This window comes from Oryctolagus cuniculus, chromosome 17, assembly GCF_051225735.1.
Source record: "Oryctolagus cuniculus isolate XC-2025 breed Fujian yellow rabbit chromosome 17, ASM5122573v1, whole genome shotgun sequence".
Lineage (NCBI taxonomy): Eukaryota > Metazoa > Chordata > Mammalia > Lagomorpha > Leporidae > Oryctolagus > Oryctolagus cuniculus.
The window spans coordinates 17,488,290-17,515,513 of NC_142883.1; the positions used below are offsets into that span (position 1 = coordinate 17,488,290).

General features: G+C 43.4%; 1 protein-coding gene across 2 annotated transcripts in view; it reads left to right on the plus strand.

Moving 5' to 3' along the window:
• The window catches only part of NSF (N-ethylmaleimide sensitive factor, vesicle fusing ATPase), a 183,369-nt gene that overhangs the window by 27,420 nt on the left and 128,725 nt on the right, over positions 1 to 27,224 (plus strand). For both annotated transcript variants that reach the window (XM_008271641.5, XM_002719197.6), the window contains exons 2-5: positions 5,767 to 5,852; positions 8,804 to 8,903; positions 13,130 to 13,169; positions 24,311 to 24,477. In XM_008271641.5, coding sequence (XP_008269863.3) covers positions 5,767 to 5,852; positions 8,804 to 8,903; positions 13,130 to 13,169; positions 24,311 to 24,477 — 393 coding nt within the window. The remainder of the gene's footprint in view (positions 1 to 5,766; positions 5,853 to 8,803; positions 8,904 to 13,129; positions 13,170 to 24,310; positions 24,478 to 27,224) is intronic.

A 27,224-nucleotide genomic window follows, 5' to 3' on the forward strand; every position in this document is an offset into this window, starting at 1 on the left:
TGGAACTGTGCTGTTCTGAAGCCAGGAGCTAGGAGCTTCTTCTGCGTCTCCCATGTGGGTAGCAGGGGCCCCAAGGACTTTGACCATCTTCTGCTGCTTTCCCAGGCCATAGCAGAGAGCTTATCAGAAGTGGAGCAGCTGGGACTTGAACCAGTGTCCATATGGGATGCTGGCACTGCAAGTGGTGACTTTACCCTACAAGCCACAGCGCTGGCCCCCTAAGATGGGAACTTTTGCTTTCTTTTTCAATATACATTTGTAAAGAAATTTTAAGAACCTAAAGGATGTCAAGAGTTTCATCTTGTGAATAGCTACTTGTCTGAATTGGACAATGTTACCACTGTAAGTTCTTTGAGAGACAACTGTAGGGCATATATATTTAACTTATTTCTACCCCATTACGTCTAGTCCCATGTGACTTCTGAATTTTAACAGAAATTATTTTGTAAACATTTAAAACTTCTATCTAGAAGGAGGAGAGAGGGAGAGAGAGAGAGCAAAAGCAAGCAAGCTGGAATTAGAAATAGAGCTGCATCTCCAACCAGGCACTCTTCCCTTCCCTTCCCTTCCCTCCCCTCCCCTCCCCTCCCCTCCCCTCCCCTCCCCTCCCCTTGTCTTGTCTCTTTTCTTCCCTTTCTCTTTCTCTCTTTTTTTTTTTTTTTAAAGATTTATGTATTTGAAAAGCAGAGTTACAGAGAGGCAGAGGAAGAGAGAGAGAGAGATGGTCTTCCATCCACTGGTTCACTCCCCACATGGCTGCAGCTGCCGGAGCTGTGCCGATCCGAAGCCAGGAGCTTCTTCCAGGTCTCCCACACGGGCGCAAGGGCCCAAGGACTTGGACCATCTTCCGCTGCCTTCCCAGCATGGAATGGGATGGAAGTGGAGCAGCCAGGACTCAAACCGGTGCCCATATGGGATGCTGGCCCTGCAGGTGGCGGCTTTACCTGCTACGCCACAGCGCTAGCCCTTAGGCACTCTTGATTATAGGGTGTGGATGTCCCAAGTGATGTCTTAACTACTATGCCACACACTTGCCCCCAGAAATTATTATAGGAATTTATAGCACAGAGGGATTCCATAGGCCTGAAGAAGAATGTTACTGATGATCTTTCTTGTGTGGTTTTAGGCCAGCAGTATCCAATGAAACTTTCTACAATGGTAGCCACGTGTGACACTTGATGTAGTTAGTGTGACTGAAGGACTGCATTTTTCATTTTAATAGTCATATATGTCTAGTGGTTACTTTATTGAACAATGTGGTTGTGAAATGCTATTTTTCAGGAAATATCCTCTTACAAGAAATAGTGAGACTTGACAGCTGAGCTGGCCTTGGGGCAAGTTCATGTTTTCTGTCCTTCCCTTCCCTGTACAGTGCCTGCAGCACCTGGCAGAAGAGCCAGGGGGTGCGTGAGCCTAGCGCAGGGCAGCCATTTAGTGATGAGCTCTTCTAGTCATGTACCATATTCTTTGTTTTTCTTTCTCTTCATTTTGCTGTAAAATTATATGGTGAACAGTAAGGCATATACTTAAATAGTCCAACGTTTAAGGTGAACCTTGGAAGGTATGTTATTTCAATTCTAAGGCTGTGCAGTGTTGTTCAAAGGAGGTCTAGTTAAGTCCCCCAATTTTATTGATGAAGAAAAGCAAATTTTCTTTCTGCACTTCAACAGCTCTTGAGTAAGGAATGGTATAATTACTTTCATTAAAGTGTCCATTAAAGATTTATTGAAATTTTCTTCTCTAGAGTAGTAGTGTTTATAATTTTTGACATTTCAGATTGTTATAATGAAGACATTTCCCTAGCCTTCAGACAGTTAAGTGTTCCAGTAATTCAGATGACTATGCTTGTATAAAACTGCCTGTCGGTTTTATCTTTTCATTTCTTAATCATTGCATGGATGTAGTGGTTGCTTTTATTATTGTTTCCTAGAGGCAAGGTCAGTGTCAGAGAAATTATGAAATTTTCCCTTGGTATTACTGTGGTAAGTAGACAACCGCTATTTATAGGGACTTTGTTGAAAAACGAGATATCCTGCTTGGCTTACCATAAAAACACAGATGCTTCTAGTTTCTAGTAGGGAGGCCTTTTGCTCATGGCATCTGTTTTAGTTGGCCAGCCAGATGACGTCTGCAGATTTTTTCATTCTTTTTTGAAGTACATTTAACAAGTAAACAAGTTTATAAATGAAAAGGTTAGATTAGCATTTTGTAAATTTTTATTACTTTGGCTATATCAGTTCGGTGTAATTTTAAACTATTACATAATTTTAGTTTAATTATGTAACTTTCTAAATAATCTTGAAATGATCAGTCTGTGTACGGTTTTGGATTGTTTATTCTACAGTTGAGTCAAATTTGTATTGATCTGTAAGTTTATGTATTCAATAAATGTTTAATGAGTACTCACTGTGCCAGGCTCTGCACTGGCCTTGGGAGCTATGGACTTGAACAAGGTGAAGTCTCAGTTCCTGAGAGGCTGATTGCCTTGCATGCGGTGTAAGCATGTAGCCCTACAATTGAGTTAACACCTTGGTAGTAGGCACTCCACTCTAGAGCACCCAAGACTCCGTCTTGAGAAATCACCCCCCACCCCCCAGCATGAGCCTGTGATCTGAAACTATGATCTAACAGTACACTGCATCCCACTTGGCAAAACATGGAAACTCCCTAGCATAATCACTCAAGCTTAAAATAGGCTACACCTGGATTTATGTTAAGATTGTAATTTGTCTTTTGTCGGGATTGTAATTGATATTAGTTTTGCATAGGCCTTAGGTCAGCTTGACCCTAGTCAAGTATTGCCTCCTTCACCCCCAGTCCTAGCAACCATGTGTTCCCCCTCCTCTCCTTGTGGTTTTTGCCTTTATAAACCCTGTTGCTTTGAGCTTCAGGGTCAAGAGTTCTTTAGGGCAGGAGCCTGCTTTCCACTGCTGGCAATAAAGGACTGGCAAACTTTATCAATGTGTAGTGCTCCTCTGTTTGCACTTGGTCAGGTACAACACAATAAAAATGGTGCTTCCAATTGAAGTTTATTACATCAGTCATTTAGGAGGAGCAGGTATCTAGGACGATTTGGTGGTTAAAGTATCATCTAAGCTGAGATTGTAGCATAGGTAGGAGTTGGCCAGACAAGGAAAGGCCTGGGGTTGTCAGAGAGAGAATATAAAGGGAAGGCGCTCACAGGTGAGAGAGACTTGTGACATCCTGAGACCCTCTGTGCAACCCTTCGGTTCTGACGTCCTTGCAGCAATAGTTTACCTGTGAATGGAGCAGTCAAGGACCTTCTTAGTAACTTTCTTCTGGAACTCTTTTTTTTTTGAAATTCTATTCAAAGTGCTCATTCCATCAGTGGTTACAGTTTTCCCATCAAGCACGTTATTTTATTTACGTTTGAGAGTCTATCCTTTTCAATATATTGTTCCTGAGTATCTCACAAAAAAAAAAAAATCAGTTTTTGGTGTATTTCATCATTGCTAAGCAGATGAAAGAGACACCTGTATTTTGACCCAACTATACAACATATTTTTTGTATTGTCATTTGCCATATTACCTTCTCTTAAGGGTTTTCTAAAGAACTTTTGACTGTATTTATCAATGAAAAAATATATTTCGTTTGTTACCATTTTGTTTTCCCATATAGGTGCCAGTTGGAGTCCTGGCTGTTCCACTTTCAATCCAGTTCCCTGCTAATGCTCCTGGGAAAGCAACAGAGGATGGCCCAAGTGCTTGGGCCCCTGTACCACCTATGTGGGAGACCCAGATAAAGCTCCTGCCTCCTGGCCTTGGCCTGGCCCAGTCCCACCCATTGCAGCCGTCTGGGGAAGGCTGGAAGATCTCTCTCCCTCTCTGTCTCTCTCTAACCCTGAATTGCAAATAAATAAATAAGTCTTTTTTTAAAAAAATTTTTTTAAAGATTTATTTATTTGCAAGAGTTACAGAGAGAGGCAGAGAGAGAGAGAGATCTTCCATTCACTGGTTCACTCCCTAGATGGCTGCAATGACCAAAACTGCGCCAATCTGAAGCCAGGAACCTGGAGTTTCTTGCGGGTCTCCCATGCTGGTACAGGGGCCCAAGGACTTGGGCCTTCTTGTACAACTTTCCCAGGCCATAGCAGAGATGGATTGGAAGTGGAGCAAATGGAACTCGAACCAGTGCCCGTGTAGGATGCTAGCACTGCAGGCAGAGGCTTTACTTGCTATACCACAGCACCAGACCCATTATAAATCTTAAAAACAAAAATAACTAGCTTGGTCTTAAGGATTGAAGAATGAACACTTTAGTTATAAATCAATTATGACTGATTGCCATAGCTCAAAAGGAAACCCAAGAGAAGGATAGAAAGGTTGTGAGTTAAATACATTCTGTAAAGAAATGTTTTGTTAGTAGCTATTGACTAAAAAGGCTGTTACATTGCTGTTTTTAAGCCACTTGTGCATGTGTCTGTGTGTCCTGTAATTATTTTTGCTGAGAGATAAGCATTGTCCATTAGTATCCATGGCCCTCTGATACCCAATCCAAGGAACTCCAGTCCCTCATGGTATTTGTATAACTTTTTTTTTTTAAAGATTTATTTATTTATTTGAAAGTCAGATTTACACACAGAGAGAAGGAGAGGCAGAGAGAGAGAGAGAGAGAGAGAGAGAGAGAGGTTTTCCATCCACTGGTTCACTCCCCAATTGGCCACAATGGCCGGAGCTGTGCTGATTTGAAGCCAGGAGCCAGGAGTTTCCTCTGGGTCTTCCCATAAGGGTGTAGGAGCCCAAGGTCTTGGGCCATCCTCCACTGCTTTCCCAGGCCATAGCAGAGAACTGGATCAGAAATCAAGTAGCCGGGACTTGGAACTGATGCCCATATGGGATGCCAGCACTGAAGGCAGTGGCTTTACGCACTACACCGCAGCGTAGCCCCAGTATTTGTATAACTTACGTGTATCATCTTGGTAACTGTTGTAAACCATTCCTAAGTTACTTGTAATACCTAAGGCAATGTAAATTTTCTTTATTGTTTAAGGAATTAAGATAAGAAAAAAAGTCTGTACATGATCAGTACACAATTTTTCAAATATTTTTGATCTGCAGTTGGTTGAATCCATGGATGCAGAACATATGGAGGGAGAGTCCTGACTGTACTTGGAAGAAGTTTTATTTATTTAAATTATAGGAGATAAGGTTAATATCTACTTGTGATCTCTTACAAAAAGATATTTTTCCATAATATACCTTGTCATATTTATTGAATTTGCATCATTGCATTTTTATCAATCAATAGTCTTTGGAAGAGATGGAAAAACAATTCAAATAAGCTTGAACAAAAAGAAGTATATTGGCTCATAACCAAGGTTCAGAACTGTTCTCAAGAATTTTGATTTGATTGTCAGGTCTGTGTTTCCAGGTATTAGTGTGTCTTTGTCTCTGTCAGCCTTGTTTTTCTTGGTAACACTTTCACTGTCTTTGAGAGCAGAAAGTCTTCCTCCGTGTGGTGTTGTGGAAGGCAAGAGTGTTTCTTCCAGCACCTATGTACAGAAAAGCCCATGGGTGAATGGAGTGTATGTGGTCGCATCTGTGCTGTGGCAGTCCCACAAAACCATGTGGAAAGGGGAAGGAAGTTACCCAAAGGGAGGGCTTGTTGTTATCACAGAGGAAAGGATGCTGGCCATCAAAAACTGTAGGTATTTATAGCGACGACTGGAGGACAGGAAGGCATAAGATATTCCTTAAGGTAATCAAACATGACAATTTTATTTTCCTAATCATTGATTCTTACAGAGCATGCAAGCTGCAAGATGTCCTACGGATGAATTATCTTTAACCAACTGTGCAGTTGTGAATGAAAAGGACTTCCAGTCTGGCCAGTGAGTATCTGACTTTCTTTTCTTCTAACTTGGTTAAGTGGTATTTTCAAAATTTCTGAGGTTATTTTTAAAAATTTCTCTTGCTAAGTTGGAAAAGGAAGATGAGAAAGAGTTATATATTTCAAGCAGAACTGTGTCAAACTTTGATAAATATAATGGTTTTAAAACCACACATAGCTTTCTAGATATAACTTCTTATTCATGGATTTTCTTAGAAGAACTATATATATATATATATGTATGTATGTATAGATATGTATACTAATTATGTGAATCATACATAGCATAGCTATAGGTATTTAGCTCTGGAGTCTGAGTTTGAATTCTGACTGCCAATGACAAATTGGGTTCCCATGTGTAAGTTGTTTACCAGCTCTGTGCCTGCGTGTCTTGATCTGTGAAATGGGGATAATGGTAAGTTACATAATCAAAGCACTTAGAACAGTGCTCAATGTGTTAATAAGCCCTCGATAAATATTAGCTGTTCTGATCATTATTACTATAGTAATCCAAGAGACACAAAAATTGGAAAATGCACAACAAATGTAGCATATTTAAAAGCATTTTTCATCATTATTTATTTATTTATGTATTTTTTAAAGATTTATTTATTCATTTGAAGGGCCGAGTTATAGAGAGGCAGGCAGAGAGAGGTCTTCCATCCGCTGGTTCACTCCCCAGATGGCTGCAATGGCCAGAGCTGGGCCAATCTGAAGCCTGGAGCCAGGAGTTTCTTCCGGGTCTCCCACATGGGTACAGGGGCGCAGGACTTGGGCCATCTTCTACTGCTTTCCCAGGGCACAACAGAGAGCTGAATTGAAAGTGGAGCAGCTGGGACTTGAACCAGTGCCCATATGGGATGCTGGCATTGCAGGCGACGTCTTCACCTGCTATGCCACAGCACTAGCCCCTATCAGAATTTATTTTAACTGTTTCATATCATGCCTTGCCAGATCTTCTAGAGAAATTTGCTACCAAGTTCAGTGCCATCCATATGCTTCTAAGTTTTGGTATCACAAGGCAGTTTAGAGAGATAAAGAGCCAAGGAGGCAGGATTTTAACTGAGGTTTTTTTGTTGTTTGTTTAAAGCTGTTGTGAAAAGCATGAGTTTCACAGAATTAGAATTAGTAATTATCTACAGTTTTCAGCTTCAGAGGAAGAGGCTCTCCCACATAAGTGTGATTATTTCCAGTGCTAAAAATTCTATGATTGTGCTAACTTGAACACAGGATTTTCAACAAATAAAACTCAAGTATAGATAAGCAATGGTGAGAACTCTTTATAGAATTTTTACCTATGTCAGGTATTCACTGTACTCATGATAACGTTACTAAAAATAGATAAAAGGAACTTATGTTCTAGTTAGGCGATAAGTAGAGGAACCTTAGCCATTAACATTAAAAATTATAGCATTCTAAAAGATAGTTTTTATTTTTTTAAAAAGATTTATTTTATTTATTCAAGAGGCAGGGTTACAGACAGAGAGAGGGGGAGAGAGATAGAGATCTTCCATCTGATGGTTCACTCCCCAGCTGGCTGCAATGGCTGTAACTGAGCTGATCCAGAGCCAGGAGCCAGGAGCTTCTTCCGGGTCTCCCACGTGGGTGCAGGGGCTCAGGAGTTGGGCCATCTTCCACTGCTTCCCCAGGCTATAGCAGAGAGCTGGATGTGAAGCAGAGCAGCCAGGATGTGAAATGACACTGATATGGGATATTGGCATTGTGGGTGGCAGCTCGACCCACTGCACCGCAGTGCCAGCCCTGACAGTTCTTTCCCTTTAATTTTTTTTTTAATGAATTCATTTATTTATCCAAAAGTAAGAGAGGAAGAGAGAGAGAAAGGGACCTTCTATCTGCTGGTTCGCTCCCCAAATGGCCACAATGGCCAGGAATGGACCAGGCCAAAGCCAGGAGCCGGGGTCTCCCACATTGGGCCATCCTCTGCTGCTTTCTGAGGCACAGTAGCAGGGGGTTGGATTAGAAGTGGAGCAGCCGGGACTCGAACCAGGGCCCATATATGGGATACCAGTGTTGCAGGCAGCAGCTTTACCTGCTATACCATAGCACCGGCCCTTCCCTTTAAATTTTAAAGAGTATTTATTTGAAAGGCGGAGTTATAAAGGCAGAGGTAGAGAGAGAGGGAGGGAGGGAGACAGAGAGAGAGAGAGAAAGAAAGAGAGGGATCTTCTGTCTGCTGGCTCGCTCCCCAAGTGACCACAATGGCCAGAGCTGAGAGAGAGAGAGAGAGGTCTTCCATCCACTGGTTCACTTCCCAAATGACCACAACGGCCAGAGGTGCGCTGATCTGAAGCCAAGAGCCAGGAGCTTTTTCCGGGTCTCCCACATGGGTGTAGGAGCCCAAGGACTTGGCCATCTCCCACTGCTTTCCCAGGCCAGAGCAGAGAGCTGGTTCGGAAGTATAGCACAGCTGGGACTCAAATCGGCGCCCTTTGGGATGCTGGCACAGCAGGCAACGGCTTTACCCACTCGCCACAGCGCTAGCCTCTACAGTTTTTAAACATTTATTTTATTGTGGGTGGAAAGACAGAGCTGCCATTTGCTAATTCCCTCCCCCAAACGCCTGCAATGATCAGGGCCTTGCTGGACTGGCCCAAAGCCAGGAGCTAGGAACACAGTTCAAGTCTCCCACGTGGGTGACAGGAACCCAATTACTTGAGTTGCTGTCTCCCAAGACCTTCATTGGTAGAAATCAGAGCTGAGGACTGAACCTAGGTACTCCAGCGTGGGACTCAGGCATCTTAACCTCCAAGCTAAGTGGCCTTTCTGCTGACAGGTTTTGGAAACTAAATTTGTACTTGTGTTCCCTCAAGTCTCCCGTACGGTTTCATTTCCACCTGGTGCTCCTCAGACATCAGTCTGGGGAGAAACACGTTGAAGATGACGTTCTTGTTCCCTTTGATGTGGAGTGCTGACTGCATCTCTGTCTTTCAGGCACGTGGTTGTGAGGACCTCCCCGAATCACAGGTACACGTTTACACTGAGGACCCACCCGTCGGTGGTGCCCGGGAGCATTGCCTTCAGCTTACCCCAGGTAACTCAGGTGTTCCCTTGAAAGTCGCAGAAAAATCAGTTCATTCTAAGCAAGCACCGCCCTATGACAGCATTGTTTCATATTTGAAGAAAATACGTAGGTATTATGGAAGGAATTTTAAGATATATTCTTTGTTGTCATTTTTCTTTGGCTGTCTTTTATTACTTTGAGTTTTTTTTTGAATTTTTAAAAGTTTCAAAGTATCAGCTATCAGCTAAAGGGTGAGGGTGTTTTAATGTTACCTCCTAAGATAACAGAAGAGATATAAAAGTAATACTCGATTTGTAAAAAATAACATGTATTAATAGTGATTTTATAGTGCATTAGTGTCAGACTAAAGAATGAAAACTGCAGTTGACTCAAATTACAACCTAACTTGCTGGACCCCTGGAACAACTGGAACGGTTCTGATTACAGTTGGAACCATCAGTAGATTCTGTGGACTCCACAGAACTAGTTTGCCTAGTGCTGTCCCAGACGCAGAACACATGGCACAGGAGCACCACAGATGCTTGTCTGCATCCTTTCCTCCCTCCTGTCCTGCTGGCTACTGGCCCTCTGCTTCCGAGCATTGGAAATGCCTTCCCTGCCTACTTCTACTATGCAGCACGTTCATTTCCTTCCTTCCAAGTTTAGGGAAAGAGAGCAAGCACCAGTTTGGGAACTACTAAAGATCTCTCGAAGCCCTCAAAAACTGTGGAAATCTTCAGTATTCCCCCTTCCCCTGTTTGGATGCCTCTTCATTATTAGGACTACTTTTCACATTTGTTCTATAGATTAAAAGTTGGGATACAATAGGATTCACCATTGGGATTACCAGTGGTCAGAAAAAGCTTTAGGTGCAGTAATTTCTCTTTGTCTTTCTACTTTGTTAAAAAAAAAAAAATCCTCCAAATCCCTACCCCAGTTTGCTGTAGGCCAGGCATTATTCTGCGTATCTTTGCATTTGCTATTTCACTTTATTCTCAAAGCAGCCCCGTACTAACATTATTACCATTTGAGGCCAATAGAAGTGCAGAACCTAAAATTTGGCTATTGTGTGACCCCAAAGTCTGGGTTTAACCAGCATTCTGCTAAATCTCAGCTTGACTGGACCAAGTCTTACAAGGCCAGGGAGGAGAGAAATGTGACCTATGTTAAGAAAGGTGGCAGAGGCCGGCGCCGTGGCTCAATAGGCTAATCCTCCGCCTGCGGCGCCGGCACACCGGGTTCTAGTCCCAGTCAGGGCACCGGATTCTGTCCTAGTTGCCCCTATTCCAGTCCAGCTCTCTGCTCTGGCCCAGGAGTGCAGAGGCGGATGGCCCAAGTGCTTGGGCCCTGCACCCGCATGGGAGACCAGGAGAAGCACCTGGCTCCTGGCTTCGGATCAGTGCGGTGCGCTGGCCGCAGCGCTCCAGCCGCAGTGGCCATTGCGGGGTGAACCAACGGTAAAGGAAGATCTTTCCCTGTCTCTCTCTCTCTCACTGTCCACTCTGCCTGTCAAAAACAAAACAAAAAAAAAGAAAAGAAGAAGAAGAAGAAGAAAGGTGGGAGGGACTGGTGCTGTGGTGCAGCAGGCTAAGCCGCTGCCTTCAAGGCTGCATCCATATTGGAGTGCTGGTTCAGATCCCAGCTACTCTGCTTCTGATCTGGCTTCCTGCTAATGTGCCTGGGAAAGCAGCAGAAGGTGGCCCTAGTACTTGGACTCCTACAACCACATGGGAGACCCGGATGGAGTTCCTGGCTCCTGGCTTTGGCCTGGCTCAGGCCCAACCCTTGTGGCCATTTGGGGAGCAACCAGGGATGGAAGATTTCTTTCTTTCTCTGTCACTCTTTCTTTCAAATAAATAAAATAAACCTTTAAAAAAATTGGAAGAGAGGGCTGATGCCGTGGCTCACTTGGTTAATCCTCCACCTGTGGTGCCAGCATCCCATATGGGCGCCAGTTCTAGTCCTGGTTGCTCCTCTTCCAGTCCAGCTCTCTGCTGTGGCCCGGGAGGGCAGTGGAGGATGGCCCAAGTGCTTGGGCCCTGCCCCCACATGGGAGACCAGGAGGAAGCACCTGGCTCCTGGCTTCGGATTGGCACAGCGCCAGCCGTAGTGGCCATTTGGGGGGTGAACCAATGGCAGGAAGACCTTTCTTTCTGTCTCTCTCTCTATCTATAACTCTACCTGTCAAATAAATTTTAAAAAAAATTGGAAGAGAGAGTATACATATTCAAGTGCAGCATTTTCTAAAATCCACAGTATTCAGATGAGTAGGCAAACTATTTTCAGCCAAAAATTATTTTTCTCACTGTTCTTTGGAACATTGTCAGTAATCGCTTGTTTTGAATCTGTACCAAGCCAGCCCTGAATGCCTGCCTAAACACAATCTGGCCTGCTTTCACACATTCTTGCTAGTGTAACCAGGCAGCATGGGGGAAGTTTAAACTTGGGCTGTAAATGCCTGAAACTCCTTACTAGCACGTGAGGAATAGTCATGACCATCTCGTGATCGAGTCCTTGCTGCGGTTCAGTGTAGTTTATCTGACCTGATAAAGCTTGCTGTAGAAAGGTAAGCTTTGTATGTTTTGGGACAAGTTTTCAGATATAAACCGTAGTGTATGCATTAGTTTCCTAGAGCTGTTATAGCGTAGAACCCTAGATGGGGGAGGGGAGAGGGCTGAAGCCACAGAAATTCATTCTGTCTCAGTTCTGCAGAAGAGTAGTCTGAAATCAGTCTGAAGGTGTGAAGGGGAGAATTTGTTACACACTTAGCTTCTGGTTCTGTTGATAAACCCTGATGTTCCTTAGCATGTAGATTCATCACTTCCATCTCTGCCTCTGTTATCACTTGGTGTTCTCCCTGTTTCTTTTTCTCTAGGACACCAATCATCTTAGCTTAGGGCCCACCATAATTCAATATGGCTTTATTTTAATTGATTGACTCTACAGAGAGCCCTTTTTTTTTTTTTTTTTAAGAATTATTTATTTATTTGAAAATCACAGTTACACAGAGAGAGAAGGAGAGGCAAAGAGATTGAGAGGTCGGTCTTCCATCTGCTGGTTCACTCCCCAGTTGGCTACAGTGGCCAGAGCTGCACCAATCAGGAGCCAGGAGTTTCTTTCAGGTCTTCCCATGCAAGTGCAGGGGCTGAAGGACTTGGGCCATCTTCTACTGCTTTCCCAGGCCATAGCAGAGAGCTGGATCGGAAGAGGAGCAGCCGGGACTAGAACCGGTGCCCATATGGGATACCGGCACTGCAGGCAGCAGCTTTATTTGCTGCGCCACAGCACCACCTCCTCCCCCTTTTAAAGATTTATTTATTTATTTATTTGAAAGCAGAGTTACACAGAGAGAGGAGAGGTAGAGGCAGAGAGAGAGAGAAAGAGAGAGAGGTCTTCCATCCACTGGTTCACTCCTCAATTGGCTGCAACGGCCAGAGCTGCACCAATCCAAAGCCAGGAGCCAGGAGCCAGGAGCTTCTTCTGGGTCTCCCACGTGGGTGCGGGAGCCCAAGGACTTAGACCAGTTTCTACTGCTTTTGCAGGCCATAGCAGAGAGCTGGATCGGAAGTGGAGCAGCTGGGATTCGAACTGGCGCCCACATGGGATGCTGGCACTGCAGGTGGTGGCTTTACCCACTATGCCACAGCGCCATCCCCAAGAGCCCATTTTTAAAGTAGAGTTGCACTGGGGTGGGCGCATGTTGCAACAGTTAAGTTGCTGCTTGGGTTTCCTGCCTGATTTGAGTCCCTGCTACTCCACTTCTCATCCAGCTTCCTGCTAATGTGCACTCTGGGAAGCAGCAGATGATGACTCAAATCCTTGAGTTCCGCCACTCACATGGGAGACTCAGATTAAGTTCCAGGCCCCTGGCTTTAGCCTGGCCCAGCCTTGGCTGTTGCAGGCATTTAACAAATGGAAGAACTGTGTGTGTGTGTCTATGTGTGTCTATGTGTATCTGTCTGTCTGTCTGTCTGTTTCTCTCCATCCATCTGTATCTCTGCCTTTCAAAAGCAATGAAAACACAAAATTTTGAAATTCAGTCACTTTCACAGTTACTGGGTACGAAGAGTTCAACATAATTTTGGAGAGGGAGATAAACATAACATAACGTACCATAACATAACAACATATGCTTTTGTCGTGGAATGTATTCATTCTAAGAGGAAATTAGAAGTTTATAGAAATTTCTCTTATATTCATTTCTCCAATTTTGACGGACTGTTTTTAAGTGTCTTTTTTTTCCTCTTACTTTACAGCGAAAATGGGCTGGACTTTCTATTGGCCAAGAAATAGAAGGTAGGTGTATGTTTTTAGCCACCAGAGGTAGATTTTCTGCATGATTTTCTCAAAGTCATTGAGATCTATACAATTTTCCAATACTGATTATCAAGCCTTAAAAATTCATTTCTATTCAGAGTACTGGTTAGATCTATGAGAATGGAAAGGAAAGAGTTACTCATCTACCTCTTTTCTCAATGAAGTGTGTCATGAGGTCATCAGCATTAAATAGGGAAGATAAGGAAAGCAATTCATGACTTAAGGGAAGATTACTAAGCTATTTATGGGTAACAAGCCCACAGTCTAAATAAATAGATTAAACTTTAGCTTAATGTGTTTGCAATTATACTTTGATTTTAGAATTACAATCCTTGTTTTTGTTTTTTTTTTTTTTGTTTTTTTGTTTTTTTTGTTTTTTTTTGACAGAGTGGACAGTGAGAGAGACAGAGAGAAAGGTCTTCCTTTTGCCGTTGGTTCACCCTCCAATGGCCGCCGCGGCCGGCGCGCTGCGGCTGGCGCACCGCGCTGATCCGATGGCAGGAGCCAGGTACTTCTCCTGGTCTCCCATGGGGTGCAGGGCCCAAGCACTTGGGCCATCCTCCACTGCACTCCCTGGCCACAGTAGAGAGCTGGCCTGGAAGAGGGGCAACCGGGACAGAATCCGGCGCCCTGACCGGGACTAGAACCTAGTGTGCCGGCGCTGCAAGGCGGAGGATTAGCCTAGTGAGCCGTGGTGCCGGCCTGCTTTCTTGTTCTTAATTTACGAAATAGATTTTTGTCCATCTCTTTATTTTTAGCCTTTTTGAACCACTAGGTTTCAAATGTGTCTGTTGCCTGCAGTTTGGAGTTGGATTTTGCTTGTTGAGCTAATCTGAAAATCTTTTCCTTTTAATACATTGGTTAAATTGTCAGTCACCATATGACTGATCTCAATTCTGCTGCTCTGTTGTAATTATGTTTCTATATTTCATGTCTTTGCAGTTTTAACAATTTTCTTTTGGTATTTGACAATGTTTCTGTTTGTTTTAATGGTCGCTTTTTGTAGTTATACCTCTCAGAGAGCCCTTTGTCTCCTTTTCACTTCTGTAGCCTTTGAAAGAGTCAGCTCTGTCAGTTCTAAGTGCTGTCTCATCTCCTGCCTGATCAGTAGTCAGAGAGGAGGGATATTGTACTGTCCCCCTTTGCCTCTCGCCTACCATTCCGTTAGTTGCTTTCTTTCTACTTCGTGAGACCATATGGTATTTATGTGCTCTTCTTCCACACGTGACCCTACTGTGGTTTACTCTTAACACTGCAATTAAGTCTCTCAAATAATCAGGATCCATCCTTTCTCTAATGTCTGTCTGGTTACATGAAACCTGTCCTCTCGTGGGTTCTTCCTGGAAGACATGTGTGTCCAGTGTTCTGATTCTTGCATATGCAGGCTACTTTCTATATCTGTAATATTTGAAGGAATAGCTTGACGGAACATAAAATTCTCAGATTGTCTTCCTTCCTTGAATTTCTTGAAAATGCACATTCAATTGCTTTGTTTTTTAAAAAATTATTTGAAAGGCAGAGTTAGAATCTTCTAGTTCATTCCCCAAATGCCTACAACAGCTAAGACTGGGCCGGGCTGAAGCCAGGAGCTAGGAACTCCATCTAGGTCTCCCACAGGGGTGGCAGGAACCCAGGTACTCTGGTCATCATCCACTCTCTCCCAAATGCATTATCAGGAAGCCGGATCAGAAGTGTGGAGTTGGGGGCCAGCACTGTGGCACAGCGGGTTAAGCACTGTCTGCAGTGCCAGTATCCCATATGGATAGGGGTTCCAGTCCCAGCTGCTCCACTTCTGATCCAGCTCCCTGCTAATGAGCTTGGGAAAACAGCAGAGGATGACCCAAGTGCTTAGGCCTGTGCAACCATGTAGAAGAAGAAGCTCCTGGCTCCTGGCTTCATCCTGGCCCAGCCCTGACTGTTGCAGCCATCTGGGGTATGAACCAGCAGATAGAAGATCTCTGTGTCTCTCTCAGTTCTCCTTCTTTCTAATTCTGCCTTTCAAATATATATATATATATATGTGTATATATATATATATATATATATATATATATATATATTTTTTTTTTTTTTTTTTTAAAGTGAGGAGTAGCCAGGCACTCCACTAAGGGATGTGGGTGTCCCAGGCAGCAGCTTAACTCGCTGCACTACCAGGCCTCTCCCCACCTGAATTGCCTTGCTTTGTATAATGATCTTGAGAAATCTGATTCCAGGCTAATTTTCCAACTTTTATAAATAATTAGATTTTTCTGTTTGGGGGTGCTGAGGATTTTTCCTCTTTAAGTCTTAAGATCTTTATTGGAACAGTTTTCAGAATTGGTCATTCTGGGTCAGTTTTCTATGGCATACAGTGCGTCTGTTTATTATATGGACTTGTTTTCTGTCCGGGAAAACTTTCTTAGGGTATGATTTTATTTTATTTTTAAATTTACTTATTTATTTGAAAGAACAACAGAGAGAGGGGGAGAGACAGACCATCTGCTGATTCACTCTCCAAATGGCAGCAACAGCTAATGCTGGTCCAAGCTGAAGCCAGGAGCCCAGAACTCCATCCAAGTCTTCCATGTTTTATGTGAGTGGCAGGGGCTGGCATACTCTTCTGTTGCTTTCCCAGGTACATTGGCAGGGAGCTGGATCAGAATCAGAACAGTGGAACTCAAACCAGCACTCTGGTATGGGATGCTGGTATTGCAAGCAGTGGCTTAAGCTTGTGCACCACAACACCAGCCCCTCAAGGATGGTTTGAAATACTAGTTCTGGTCAAATTGTTCCACTTTTCTTCTTGGGCTTCCAACTATATGTATTTGGACCTTCTTTGTATATCTTCCATTTTCACCACTTTTTGATGTCATACATTTCTTTATCTCACATTTATTATTTTGGTTCTTTTCCTTTTTTCACTACCTCTTAATTAGCTACTCATTCAAATCTATTTTCCCTTGAGCACCCTCTAATTTATTTTTCATTTCTTTAATTGTTTTGTCTTTTTTGCTATTTCTTTCCTGAGTTCAGTGAATTTTCATTGCATTTCTTTATTTCTGTTCTCAGTTTTATGTATATATGTATTTGTTAAAGAGAGCTAATTTCATTTAAAGTATTACAGGGTTTTTTTGTTTGTTTGTTTGTTTTCTATTTCATGGTTCATCTTTTCAGGGAAGACACTTCAACTGAAATCCTGCAGTATTTTATTATTTTATGTTTTCTTTTTATAGTGAATTTATGTGAAAATTTTTTCCTTATTTTTCATGAGTTTGAAGAGAAGGTTATTAGTCCAAGAGCACTCTTCTAGAGACGAGTGGTTTTTCTTAATGAGTAATACCGATGAGCTGGAGGGAAAGCGTCAGGGCCTATTCCCTTAGTTTCTGCACGGTCCTTCATTTTCCCCTCTAACTGCCCCCTCCCCTTCATTGCCACTTCTTTAGGGGCACCACTCCTTCTCTATTTATCAGAGTCTTTCCAGTGATTCTTGGGTGGTGCCATATAGTCCTGTTCACCTGCATGTTCTTTCCCTCTACTGGGAGCTGTAAATTCCCAACTTCATAACATGCTTAGTATTTCAGCATTTGATCTTTGGAGGTGATTTGTCTGTATTTTGTTTATGTGTATCTTCTCTTTCTCTCTCTCTCTTTCTTCAGTGAGAGCTTTGTTTAATTTTGGTGCCTCTTTCTCTATTTGAGTTTCCTGTATTCTGTTTCCTAGTACGGTGGGAAGTGTGGGCTACATGTGGCGTTATCTGTCCTCTTGCTACTCCCATAAGGTTTTAGGAAAATGTGTGGAGATATTCAGATTTGTTGTCTTCTAGACAGCATGCTTTTGAAGAAATTCAAATTTATTGTCACTTTAAACTAGTTAAGAGTGAATAGGTACTTAGAACAGTTCTAGGAACGCAGGCCTCGCCTGGTCTATACAGTAGTAGAGAGGTCAGAAAAGAGACCCTGGTAATGTAGCAAGAGGCCACATCATGCTCATCATATAGGGATGACAATTTATAATAATTGTGGGGGGTATTATTTTTTTATGATTTATTTTATTTATTTGAAAGAGTTACAGAGAGAGGTAGAGACAGAGAGAGAGGTCTTCCATCCGCTGGTTCACTCCCCAGATGGCCGCAACGGCCAGAGCTGCGCTGATCCAAAGCCAGGAGCTTCTTCTGAGTCTTCCACGTAGGTACATGGGCCCAAGGACTTGGGCCATCTTCTGCTGCTATCCCAGGCCATAGAAGAGAGCTGGATCAGAAGAGGAGCAGCCAGGACTAGAACCAGTGCCCATATGGGATGCTGGCTCTGTGGGTGGCGGCTTTATCCACTACACCACAGCGTTGGCCTTAGTAATTTTTTTTCTGAGCTAGAGGGAGCATGAACATTGAGGTTATCTTTAACTGGTTCTTCCTTTTTCTTTGTGGAAGTAGGATGAGGGATGAAATTTGATTGAAGGTGAAAGTAAAAGAAGTTACTTCAGCTGTGGGTAGCTGGTGCCAAGGGTCATGGAATTAATGCTTCCCAGACTTGCCTGAAAGCATTACCTGTGGAGTTTGTTTTTAGAAAAAGACTTCCAGCATTCTCCATTGGGAAGTCTGATTCATGAATCTGTATTTTTAACAGCCACATTTTGGGAAACAGTGACATAAGTGATTCCTGTAACTCTCACCTCTTCACTTGAAGTGTAGTGAGAAGCTGAGACAGTGGAGACATTTAGCACCAAAGGGAGAGAAGTTAGTGCCTGAAGCCAGGGTTCCCTGTCTGCACATGATGGCAGAGGTAACATGAACACCAGCTATATCTGAGGAGCAATTGGGGTCATACGTAGTTTTAGTTTCTAATTTCCTTAAACTTATTTTTCTAAACATATGACTAAGAGCGAGCTTAAATTTAACTTCTAATGTAGGTATTTTCTTTTGTGAAAAGGTATGGAAATTTATCATACATTTAAAAAATTATTTATTTATTTGAGAGGGAGCTAATTTTCTCCACAAATGCCCACAACATGTAGGGCTGGGCTGGGCCAAAGCTAGGAGCTGGGAACTAAGTCCAGGTCTCCCATATGGGCGGCAAGAGCTCAATTACTTAAGCTGTCATTGTTGCCTCTCAAGATCTGCATTAGCAGGAAGCTGGAGTTAGGAGCTAGAGCTAGGAATCGAAGCCAGGTCCTTTGATGTGCAATGTAGGTGATGTAATCTCCAAGCTAAACGTCCCCTTATCCAAGGTTGTAAATTTTGATGAGTTGAGAAGCTGTTTATGGCTTAAATTATGTTATAGAAACATTCTGCTACCGGAAATCCTTGTCTTCAAAATTAATTAATTTATTTGAAAGGCAGAGAGATGAGAGATGAGAGGGAAGCGGGGAGAGAGAGAGAGAAAGAGAGAATCTATCTATTTCCCATCCTCCAGTTCACTTTCCAGATGCCCAGAACATTCAGGACTGGGCCAGGTCAGGCTGTAGCCAGGAGCCAGGAACTCAATCTGGGTCTCCCACCTGGGTGGCAGGGACCCAACTACTTGAGCCATCACTGCTGTCTCTAGGGTACACATCAGCAGAGTCCTAGCATGGGGAGCTGAGCTGGACTTGAACCCAGGCACTCTGATATGGGATATCGGTGTCTCAAGTATCAGCTTTTTTTTTTTTTTTTTAATATTTAAAAATGCTTCACATCTATTTTTCTTTTGTTTTTTAGATTTATTTACTTACTTAAAGGCAGTTATACAGAGGAAAGACGGTTACTTTCTATCTGCTGGTTTATTCTCTAAGTGGCTGCAACAGGTGGGGCTGGGACAAGTGGAAGCTAGGAGCTGGGAACTCCATTCAGGTCCCCCACGTGGGTGGCATGGGCCCAGGCACTTGGGCCATCTTCTACTTTTTTAAATTTATTTTTTATTTTCAAGATTTGTTTATTTGAAAGGCAGAGTTACAGAGAGGCAGAGTTAGAGAGAAAGAGAATTCTTCCGTCCGCTGATTCACTCCCCAAATGGCTGCAACAGCTGGAGCTGGGCCAGTCTGAAGCCAGAAGCCAGGAGCTTACTCTGGGTCTCCCACATGGGTGCCCCGGGCCCAAGGACTTGGATCATCTTCTGCTGCTTTCCCAGGCCATTGCAGAGAGCTGAATCGGAAGTGAAGCAGCCGGGACTGTAACCCGCACCTATATGGGATGGTGGCACTGCAGGCAGCGGCTTTACCTGCTACGCCACAGTGCCAGTCCCCATCTTCTTCTTTGCCAGGTGCATTAGCAGGGAGCAAAAAGTGGAGCAGCCAGGACTTGAACTGGCACTTATGGGATGCCAGTGCTGCAGGCTGTGGCTTCACCCATTGCACCACAACACTGGCCTCCCCCAAGTGACATCTTAACTGCCACACCCAGTGCCTGCCCCCAGAAAATGTTTATCTTGATTGTAAAATCCGATCTTTAAAGAGATGAATCAGGATAACTTGATGGGCAAAATTGTAAAACCAAGTGACCAGAAGGTAGGACAAAGGTGGAGTAAGCTTGAGGCAAGGAAAGAGGACCTGAGTGATATGAATGATTGGCTGTGCAGTTCAGTGGAACTGAACTTCAGAGATGGAGGCAAAGATAGGATAGGTGGTGTGGCTCCAGTGAGGAAAGCTTAAGGATTCTGGAATGAGAGTTCCTGTATGTAAGGTGAGATTTTATTGTTTAGTTCAGTCAGTGATTTTTGGTCTGAGGAAATCTTCTGGAACAATCTCTTAATCTGGCTTCTCTCCATGTTGCAACATTGTTTTAAGTATTCCAGTTCAGTTCACACATGTTTTGATCATTATAGTATACGCAGCACTGTAATGTCTATGTTTGTTTGAAGCATTTAGCAAACTTTTTTTGCTCATAAAAGTGTATTTTTATTAGTTTTTGATGTTAAATTTAAATTAGTTATAAATAGGAAAACATTCAGAGCCGTCTTTCCTCCGTATTCTTGCCCTTTTGGGACTGGGATCATGGTGCTGACCATGGTGCTGCCGGCGGTACTGTCCATGGTAGTGCTCACAGCATATGAAGGTCTTCCTACAGCATGGTCTTCTATTTGGAACATTGACCTGAAATGAAAATGTATTTGAAAACTCAGTCACTAATGAGGATATTTTTAACATACTTTAATGTTCATATTTCTCAATGTGAAGATAATTTGTATGTATACAGATGTACCAGATACATACATTGTGGAATAATGGCATTGTTTTGAGTCTTTAATGTACAAAATGACATCATACAGTACAAATATTTGTAAAATGTACTCTTTTCACTCAGTATTTTGTTTTCATGGGCTACCTTCCTTTGTTAAATATGCATCAAGTTTTTATTTTAATAAAAATTGCTGTACAGTATTCTACATTGTGAGTATACTAATTTTATTCATTATTCCCTACAGTATTTTTCAGTGTTTGACTATTGCAAATAATGCTTCAGTGAACCTCCTTGTAGATCTCTTTTTTAAAGAAAAAAAATATTTATTTATTTGAAAGAGTTTGGAGCTGGCGCTGTGGCATAGTGGGTTAAGCCACAGCCTGCAGTGCTAGCATCCCATATGGGCTTCGGTTCGAGTCCCGCTGCTCCGCTTCTGATCATGCTCTCTGTTATGGCCTGGGAAAGCAGTGGAAGATGGCCCAAGTCCTTGGGTGCCTGCACTCATTTGGGAAGACCCAGAGGAAGCTCCTGGCTCCTGGCTTCGGATTGGCGCAGCTCCAACCATTGCGGCCAGTTGGGGAGTGAAACAGCAGAAAGGCAGAGAGAGAGAGAGAGAGATCTTTTATCCTGTGGTTCACTCCCCAAATGGCTGCAACAAATGGAGCTGGGCTGATCTGAAGTCAAGAGATTCTTCCTGGTCTCCCATGTGAGTGCAGGGGCCCAAGGATTTGGGCCATCTTCTGCTGCTTTCCCAGACCATAGCAGAGAGCTGGATCAGAAGAGGAGCAGTGGGGACTGGAATTGAGGCCCATATGGGATGTTAGTGCCGCAGCATGCCACACTGCACTGGCCTCATGGTAGATCTCTTTTAGGTAAATGTTCCAGAGTCCTTCTGGGATAAGCACCTGGAAATGGACAGACAGCTGAGTAACTTGCTCCTCTTAACGTTAATATCTCAACACGGGGATATTTTATAGGGAAACAACTAAGCTCTTATCTTTGGATTTACTTGGCAAATAACCTGTACTTTCTAGGAAATATTAAGAAGGAATAGATCAGGCCGGCACCGCAGCTCAATAGGCTAATCCTCCGCCTGTGGCGCCAGCACACTGGGTTCTAGTCCCGGTCAGAGCGCCGGTTCTGTTCCGATGGCTCCTCTTCCAGTCCAGCTCTGCTGTGGCCCGGGAGTGCAGTGGAGGATGGCCCAAGTGCTTGGTCCCTGCACCCCATGGGAGACCAGGAGAAGCACCTAGCTCCTGGCTTCAGATCAGTGTGGTGCGCCGGCTGCAGCGGCCACTGGGGGGTGAACCAATGGAAAAGGAAGACCTTTCTCTCTGTTGCTCTCTCACTGTCCACTCTGCCTGTCAAAAAAAGAAAAATAAAAAAAAAAAGAAGGAATAGAACAACCAGAATTAGAGACAATAGAGTATTCTGAAATTTTCAACCAAAATTTGAATACATTTTCCTATCTTAAATATATTTTCTATCCCTTATTCCAACTTTGTTAATTTGCTTTTGAAATATTTAAAATAGATGTGTCTCCCTTTATGATGACATGCCAAAACATAAAAATTCAAAGAATTTACAGGAAATCTTATGTGTAATTCAAGTGACTGGAATAAACAAGTTTAGAACAAAATTTAAAGCATGAAATGACATAGAGACATCTTGGCCAATTTTCCTGACTCCTAGAAGTGATAAATCAAAGCACTGAGAAATTAAATGTTTTACTTAGGTTAGTTTCTTCTGGTTCTAGCAAATCTGTTGAAACACACAGAATCTAAATCCCTTTGAGAACAACTTTGTTGGAAGCCTGTTACTAGAATCTTCACCACAGACAGTCACTGCTGTTTTCACCTCTCGCTGTCTGGTGACCACAGTAACCCACAAGAGCACCATGCTTACTGTTCAAAGCAAATGTGACAAACAACATTTTGTCATTACTTTTGTGAGAACTGTAGGAGCTTTCTTACTCGGCAGGACAGGAGCTGGTGTTTAACTGAAGAATTGGTTGAAAGCCTTTTCTTAGAGTTTGATTCCATGGATTGGAGTCCGATGTAGTATTTATGTAAACGTCACCTATCATTTCTGTGTTGATTTCTTTGAAGTAGATTGGAAACTTAGACCTTGTGAAGCACTTAGGAGTGCAGAATCCTTTTGGGTTTTTGTATATTTCATCCTCAATCTTTTATGATTTTCTTACATCTAGTTAACTGTTTTTGAAGAAAATCTCCCTTTTAAAAAAAGTTTTCCCAAAACTTTCAACTTAGTTTTATAATTTCATCCTAGAATGTCAGAATTTCAGCAGCTCTTATGCTGTTTAATTGTTTGTATAGTTTGTGTAACTGTCACAACCAACGTTAACAGATTAGAAAATGGACATGGTTGACCCATGATGGGAGCATCTCCAGCAGTGCAGTAAGCGCCCACGGGCTACAGGCGTCTGTTCAGCCATGGCAGCTGGGAGGGTGAAAGCTGGTCAGTGTTCTAGATTTAGCTTGGTGAAGGTTGCGTAAGAGAACTTAAGGGACCACTGGCAAACTTTAGGACAGCAATCTTCAGGAAGCACAAGGGGGAAGTGAAGTGTCCTCATGTGTGCAGTCAGCCTACTGAAGGGCAGCAATAGGCTCATTGTACTGGCTGAGGTCACATTGCCCTCTTGGGGAAACCCAAATGCTGAAACCCTCTTAAGCTTTGCTGGGTAGCCCACCATACTCTTCCCTGATACCGTATATTGCAGTGTTACATTTTTTTGCTTTAAAAATTTGTTCTTATGGGGCCAGCATCGTGGCACAGTAGGGCCTGCAACCCCAGCGTCCCATCAGTGCTGGTTCTAGTCCTGGCTGTTCTACTTCCAGTTCAGCTCCCTGCTAGTGTGTGTGTGTGTGTGTGTGTGTGTATGAGAGAGAGAGAGAAAGATTGAGCTTACATTCCCTGGTTACTCCCCAATTGGCTGCATTGGCTTGATTTGGGTCAGGCTAAAGCCAAGAGCCTGAAACTCCATCTGGGTCTCCCACATGAGTGACAGGGGCCCAAATACTTGGGCCATCTTCTGCTGCCTTCCCAAGCACATTAGCAGGGAACTTTATCCACAGCAGAGTAGCTGGGACTTGAATCAGCTTTATGATGTGCCTAACCACAACACTGGCTCCAACACATTGTTTCTTAAGCCGTTTTTGCACTGTGACCTACTTTCTAAGGGCAAAAGACTCCACCCATCTCTAACCTTACTCTTTCTTGTGTCAAACCGAAATGCTGTTTGGAAGCAGCATGCTATCCCAGCTCCACTGAGGCTTCCATACTGTCATTTTGTCCTCTCTAAATGAGAAGAAAGGCGGAGAGGCCGTGTGAGGAGGGTATGGCACCGCCTCCAGAAGACTGGCGTGGGGCTAAGAGAGGCAGGGCAGAGTGCTGTCTGGTATTCTCCAGTTCCTTCAACTGACGAGGAGGACCTCTGGTGGTGCTGGTGTTTTTTTTTTTTTTTTTTTTTTTTGACAGGCAGAGTGGACAGTGAGAGAGAGAGACAGAGAGAAAGGTCTTCCTTTGCCGTTGGTTCACCCTCCAATGGCCGCCGCGGCCGGCGCGCTGCGGCCGGCGCACCGCTCTGATCCGATGGCAGGAGCCAGGTGCTTTTCCTGGTCTCCCATGGGGTGCAGGGCCCAAACACCTGGGCCATCCTCCACTGCACTCCCTGGCCACAGCAGAGAGCTGGCCTGGAAGAGGAGCAACCGGGACAGAATCCGGCGCCCCGACCGGGACTAGAACCCGGTATGCCGGCGCCGCAAGGCGGAGGATTAGCCTAGTGAGCCGCGGCGCCGGCGGTGCTGGTGTTTTTTAATCTCTGCCTGTGCTCCCTTCCAGTGAAGGCCCATGAAACTCCCTTTTGGTCAAGGTCTGCTGTGATTCGTTGATGTGGACCTTGTAGTTACTAGAAATAAAGCAACTGTTGAGTGTCCCTGTGACTTTAAAAGATGCTTCTTTTTTCTCCTAGTCTCCCTGTATACGTTTGACAAAGCCAAGCAATGTATTGGCACAATGACCATCGAGATCGATTTCCTGCAGAAAAAGAACATTGACTCCAACCCTTACGACACGGACAAGATGGCAGCTGAATTCATTCAGCAGTTCAACAACCAGGCCTTCTCAGTGGGACAACAGGTGGTACTAAGTTTGATTCATAGCTTTGACTTTTAGAATTTCTAATCTCTTTAGAGGAGCTTTGTTTATGAACAGGTATATCCAAAATGAGTGGTGAAAAGTGAGGGGGATGTATTCACCGAACCTTTGGAGTCTATCCAGAGGCATTCTACAGTAAATTTTGGATTAAAATGTCTTGTAATTATAGCAGCTTTTCCCTCCACACCTTTAATACTGCAGACACATGCGTCTAAAATTTGTTTCTTTTTATTGTTAAACATTCATTTTTGGCTCTGAGATGTCTTTCTTTTTCATTAATATATTTCCGTAGAAAATAGTTCTTAACTATTTTTGGTTTTTGACTTATTTGAGAATCTTGAGAAAATTATGTAAATATATTTTCAAGTTTTTATGAAACTTCCAAAGCTTAGACTTTCTTTCTTTGAAAACATTTGCTGAGGTTGCCTCATTTTTACGTTTCAATTAATGTCATAAATAATTAACATCAATAACCTAGGAAGAAATATCTTTTAAAGTTTCACTTAATGTGTGAATTCATAAATAATCATTGCTCTTTTGACCTTACCATCAAATTTGTCTCCTTGTTTTGACTTTCTGAGTCGTCCCTGACTGCTCAGCCCAGAGCTTCATAGCAGTGGTTTTCAGAGTGTGGTCCAGAGACCCCTGGGGGTCCCTGAGGCCTTTTCAGGGGGTCTGCAAAGTCACAGCTGTTTTCAAAATGTTAGGAAGACGTTAATTGTCTTCCCACGTTTGTCTTGCAAGTGTGCTGTGGCGTTTTGCAGAGACTGTCAGAGCTTCCGTGAAGCCAGAGTTGAAGAGGTGTGACAGCACCACTCTCCCCACTCCTGTTCTGCTGTAGAAAATAGGGCTTTTAAAAATTAAAAATGTATTTGTATGTTAACATGTATTGGATTTCTTATTATTTATAAATGAATAAACTTAGAAGATTTTTGTTCTCATCTCTAATATGGTGAATATCAATAGATCCAATACATACAAACAAAGGCTGTTAGCAATCCTCATAATATATAAGGAGTGTAACCGGATCCTGAGACCAAAATGCCTGCGTTCTGATCTCTCGGACCTTACCTGACTGCTCTTGTAAGAGTGAGAGCAGTGGTAGGAGGCAAAAGCTACTGGAGTCAAAGGAGGGTTATTTTTTTTCTCCTTTCTCTTTAAAATGAAATGGCATGAATCAGGAAGAAGAAAATTCTAAGCATCTGTCAAACTTTCTAATATCAAGCTTTTAAAGTGGAAACTGAATTACTGATAAACAGGAAAAGGATATAATGCATTTCTCAAAGGAGTGCTATATTTGGAATGAACCTCAGAAATTGTCTTGTCCAACTTTTTTGTTTGCAAATGAGGAATTTTTATGTTCAGAGAAGATGGAGATGGGCCTGTGGTTACACAGTCAGGACGTAGCTAAGAATTGCATATCTAATAGTACCTCAAGTGTTCCAAATGCTCTTCTAGGTGCTGTGGATCAGGAGTGAACAGAATCCACACAATCACTGCCTCCTTAGCACTTGCTTTCTAGTTGGGGAAGACACAGAATAAGAAAGACGTGCCACCTGCTGTTAAGCACCTTGGTGCAAACAAACCAGGGCGCTGCCCTGGGGGCCTCTGAGCCTGTTGCAGTGCAGGGTCCCAGAGTGCTCCCAGGAGGATGCTCTGCGGATCCTTTGTTCACTGCCCGTCCTCTGCTCTGTTCCTTCTGGATTCGTGGGTTTTTGGCTGACAGCTGTCCTCAGGTTACCTTCCTGAGCTTCATTGTTTTGACCTTTACCTTTAGCTCTAGTATCTTAACAGAAAGTGATTCGGAGAGTGTTTAATAGAAAATGCTTTTGCATTGGTAATAATTTAAAACACAACAGCATGTGGAGTCAATAAATGCATGAAAGAAACATCTCCGTAATACAGAGGAGAAATAAGTATCTGACCTGAAATCAGTGTTCTTAGCATTTATGCCCATTTGCAGTAGATCATAGTGGCAGGGTTGTTACTAATGATAGCCTGGCTTGTGGCATGTATGAGGAGTTTTTGGAAAGTTCATGGAAAATGTGTATTATGAAAAGAAATTATGCTTGGATTTGTCTTGCATTAAAATAAGCATCATTTAATTCCACTTTTCACAAACTTTTTGAAATAACCTTATATTTGGTGAATAAGTGAGCATTCAAAAGCTCTCTGTGTACTCTGTGGCAGGCATTTTGTACTGGTTATAGAAGAGCCTGGACCAGCGCCGCGGCTCAATAGGCTAATCCTCCACCTAGCGGCGCCAGCACACCGGGTTCTAGTCCCGGTCGGGGTGCCGGATTCTGTCCCGGTTGCCCCTCTTCCAGGCCAGCTCTCCACTGTGGCCAGGAAGTGCAGTGGAGGATGGCCCAAGTGCCTGGGCCCTGCACCCCATGGGAGACCAGGAGAAGCACCTGGCTCCTGCCTTCGGATTAGCGCGGTGCGCAGGCTGCAGCATGCCAGCCGTGGCGGCCATTGGAGGGTGAACCAACGGCAAAAAGGAAGACCTTTCTCTCTGTCTCTCTCACTATCTACTCTGCCGGTCAAAAAAAAAAAAAAAAAAAAAGAAGAGCCTGTACTTTAGAGTCAGACCAGGGTTGCAGCCTGGTCCTGTCATTGCCTGTGACTGATCTGCATTGCTCAGTCTCTGGATCTTACCTTCCTCACTAGTAACACGAGCAATCATTTCTGTCTCCAAGAGTGCTTGTGAGTGTGAATGGTGTGACCAC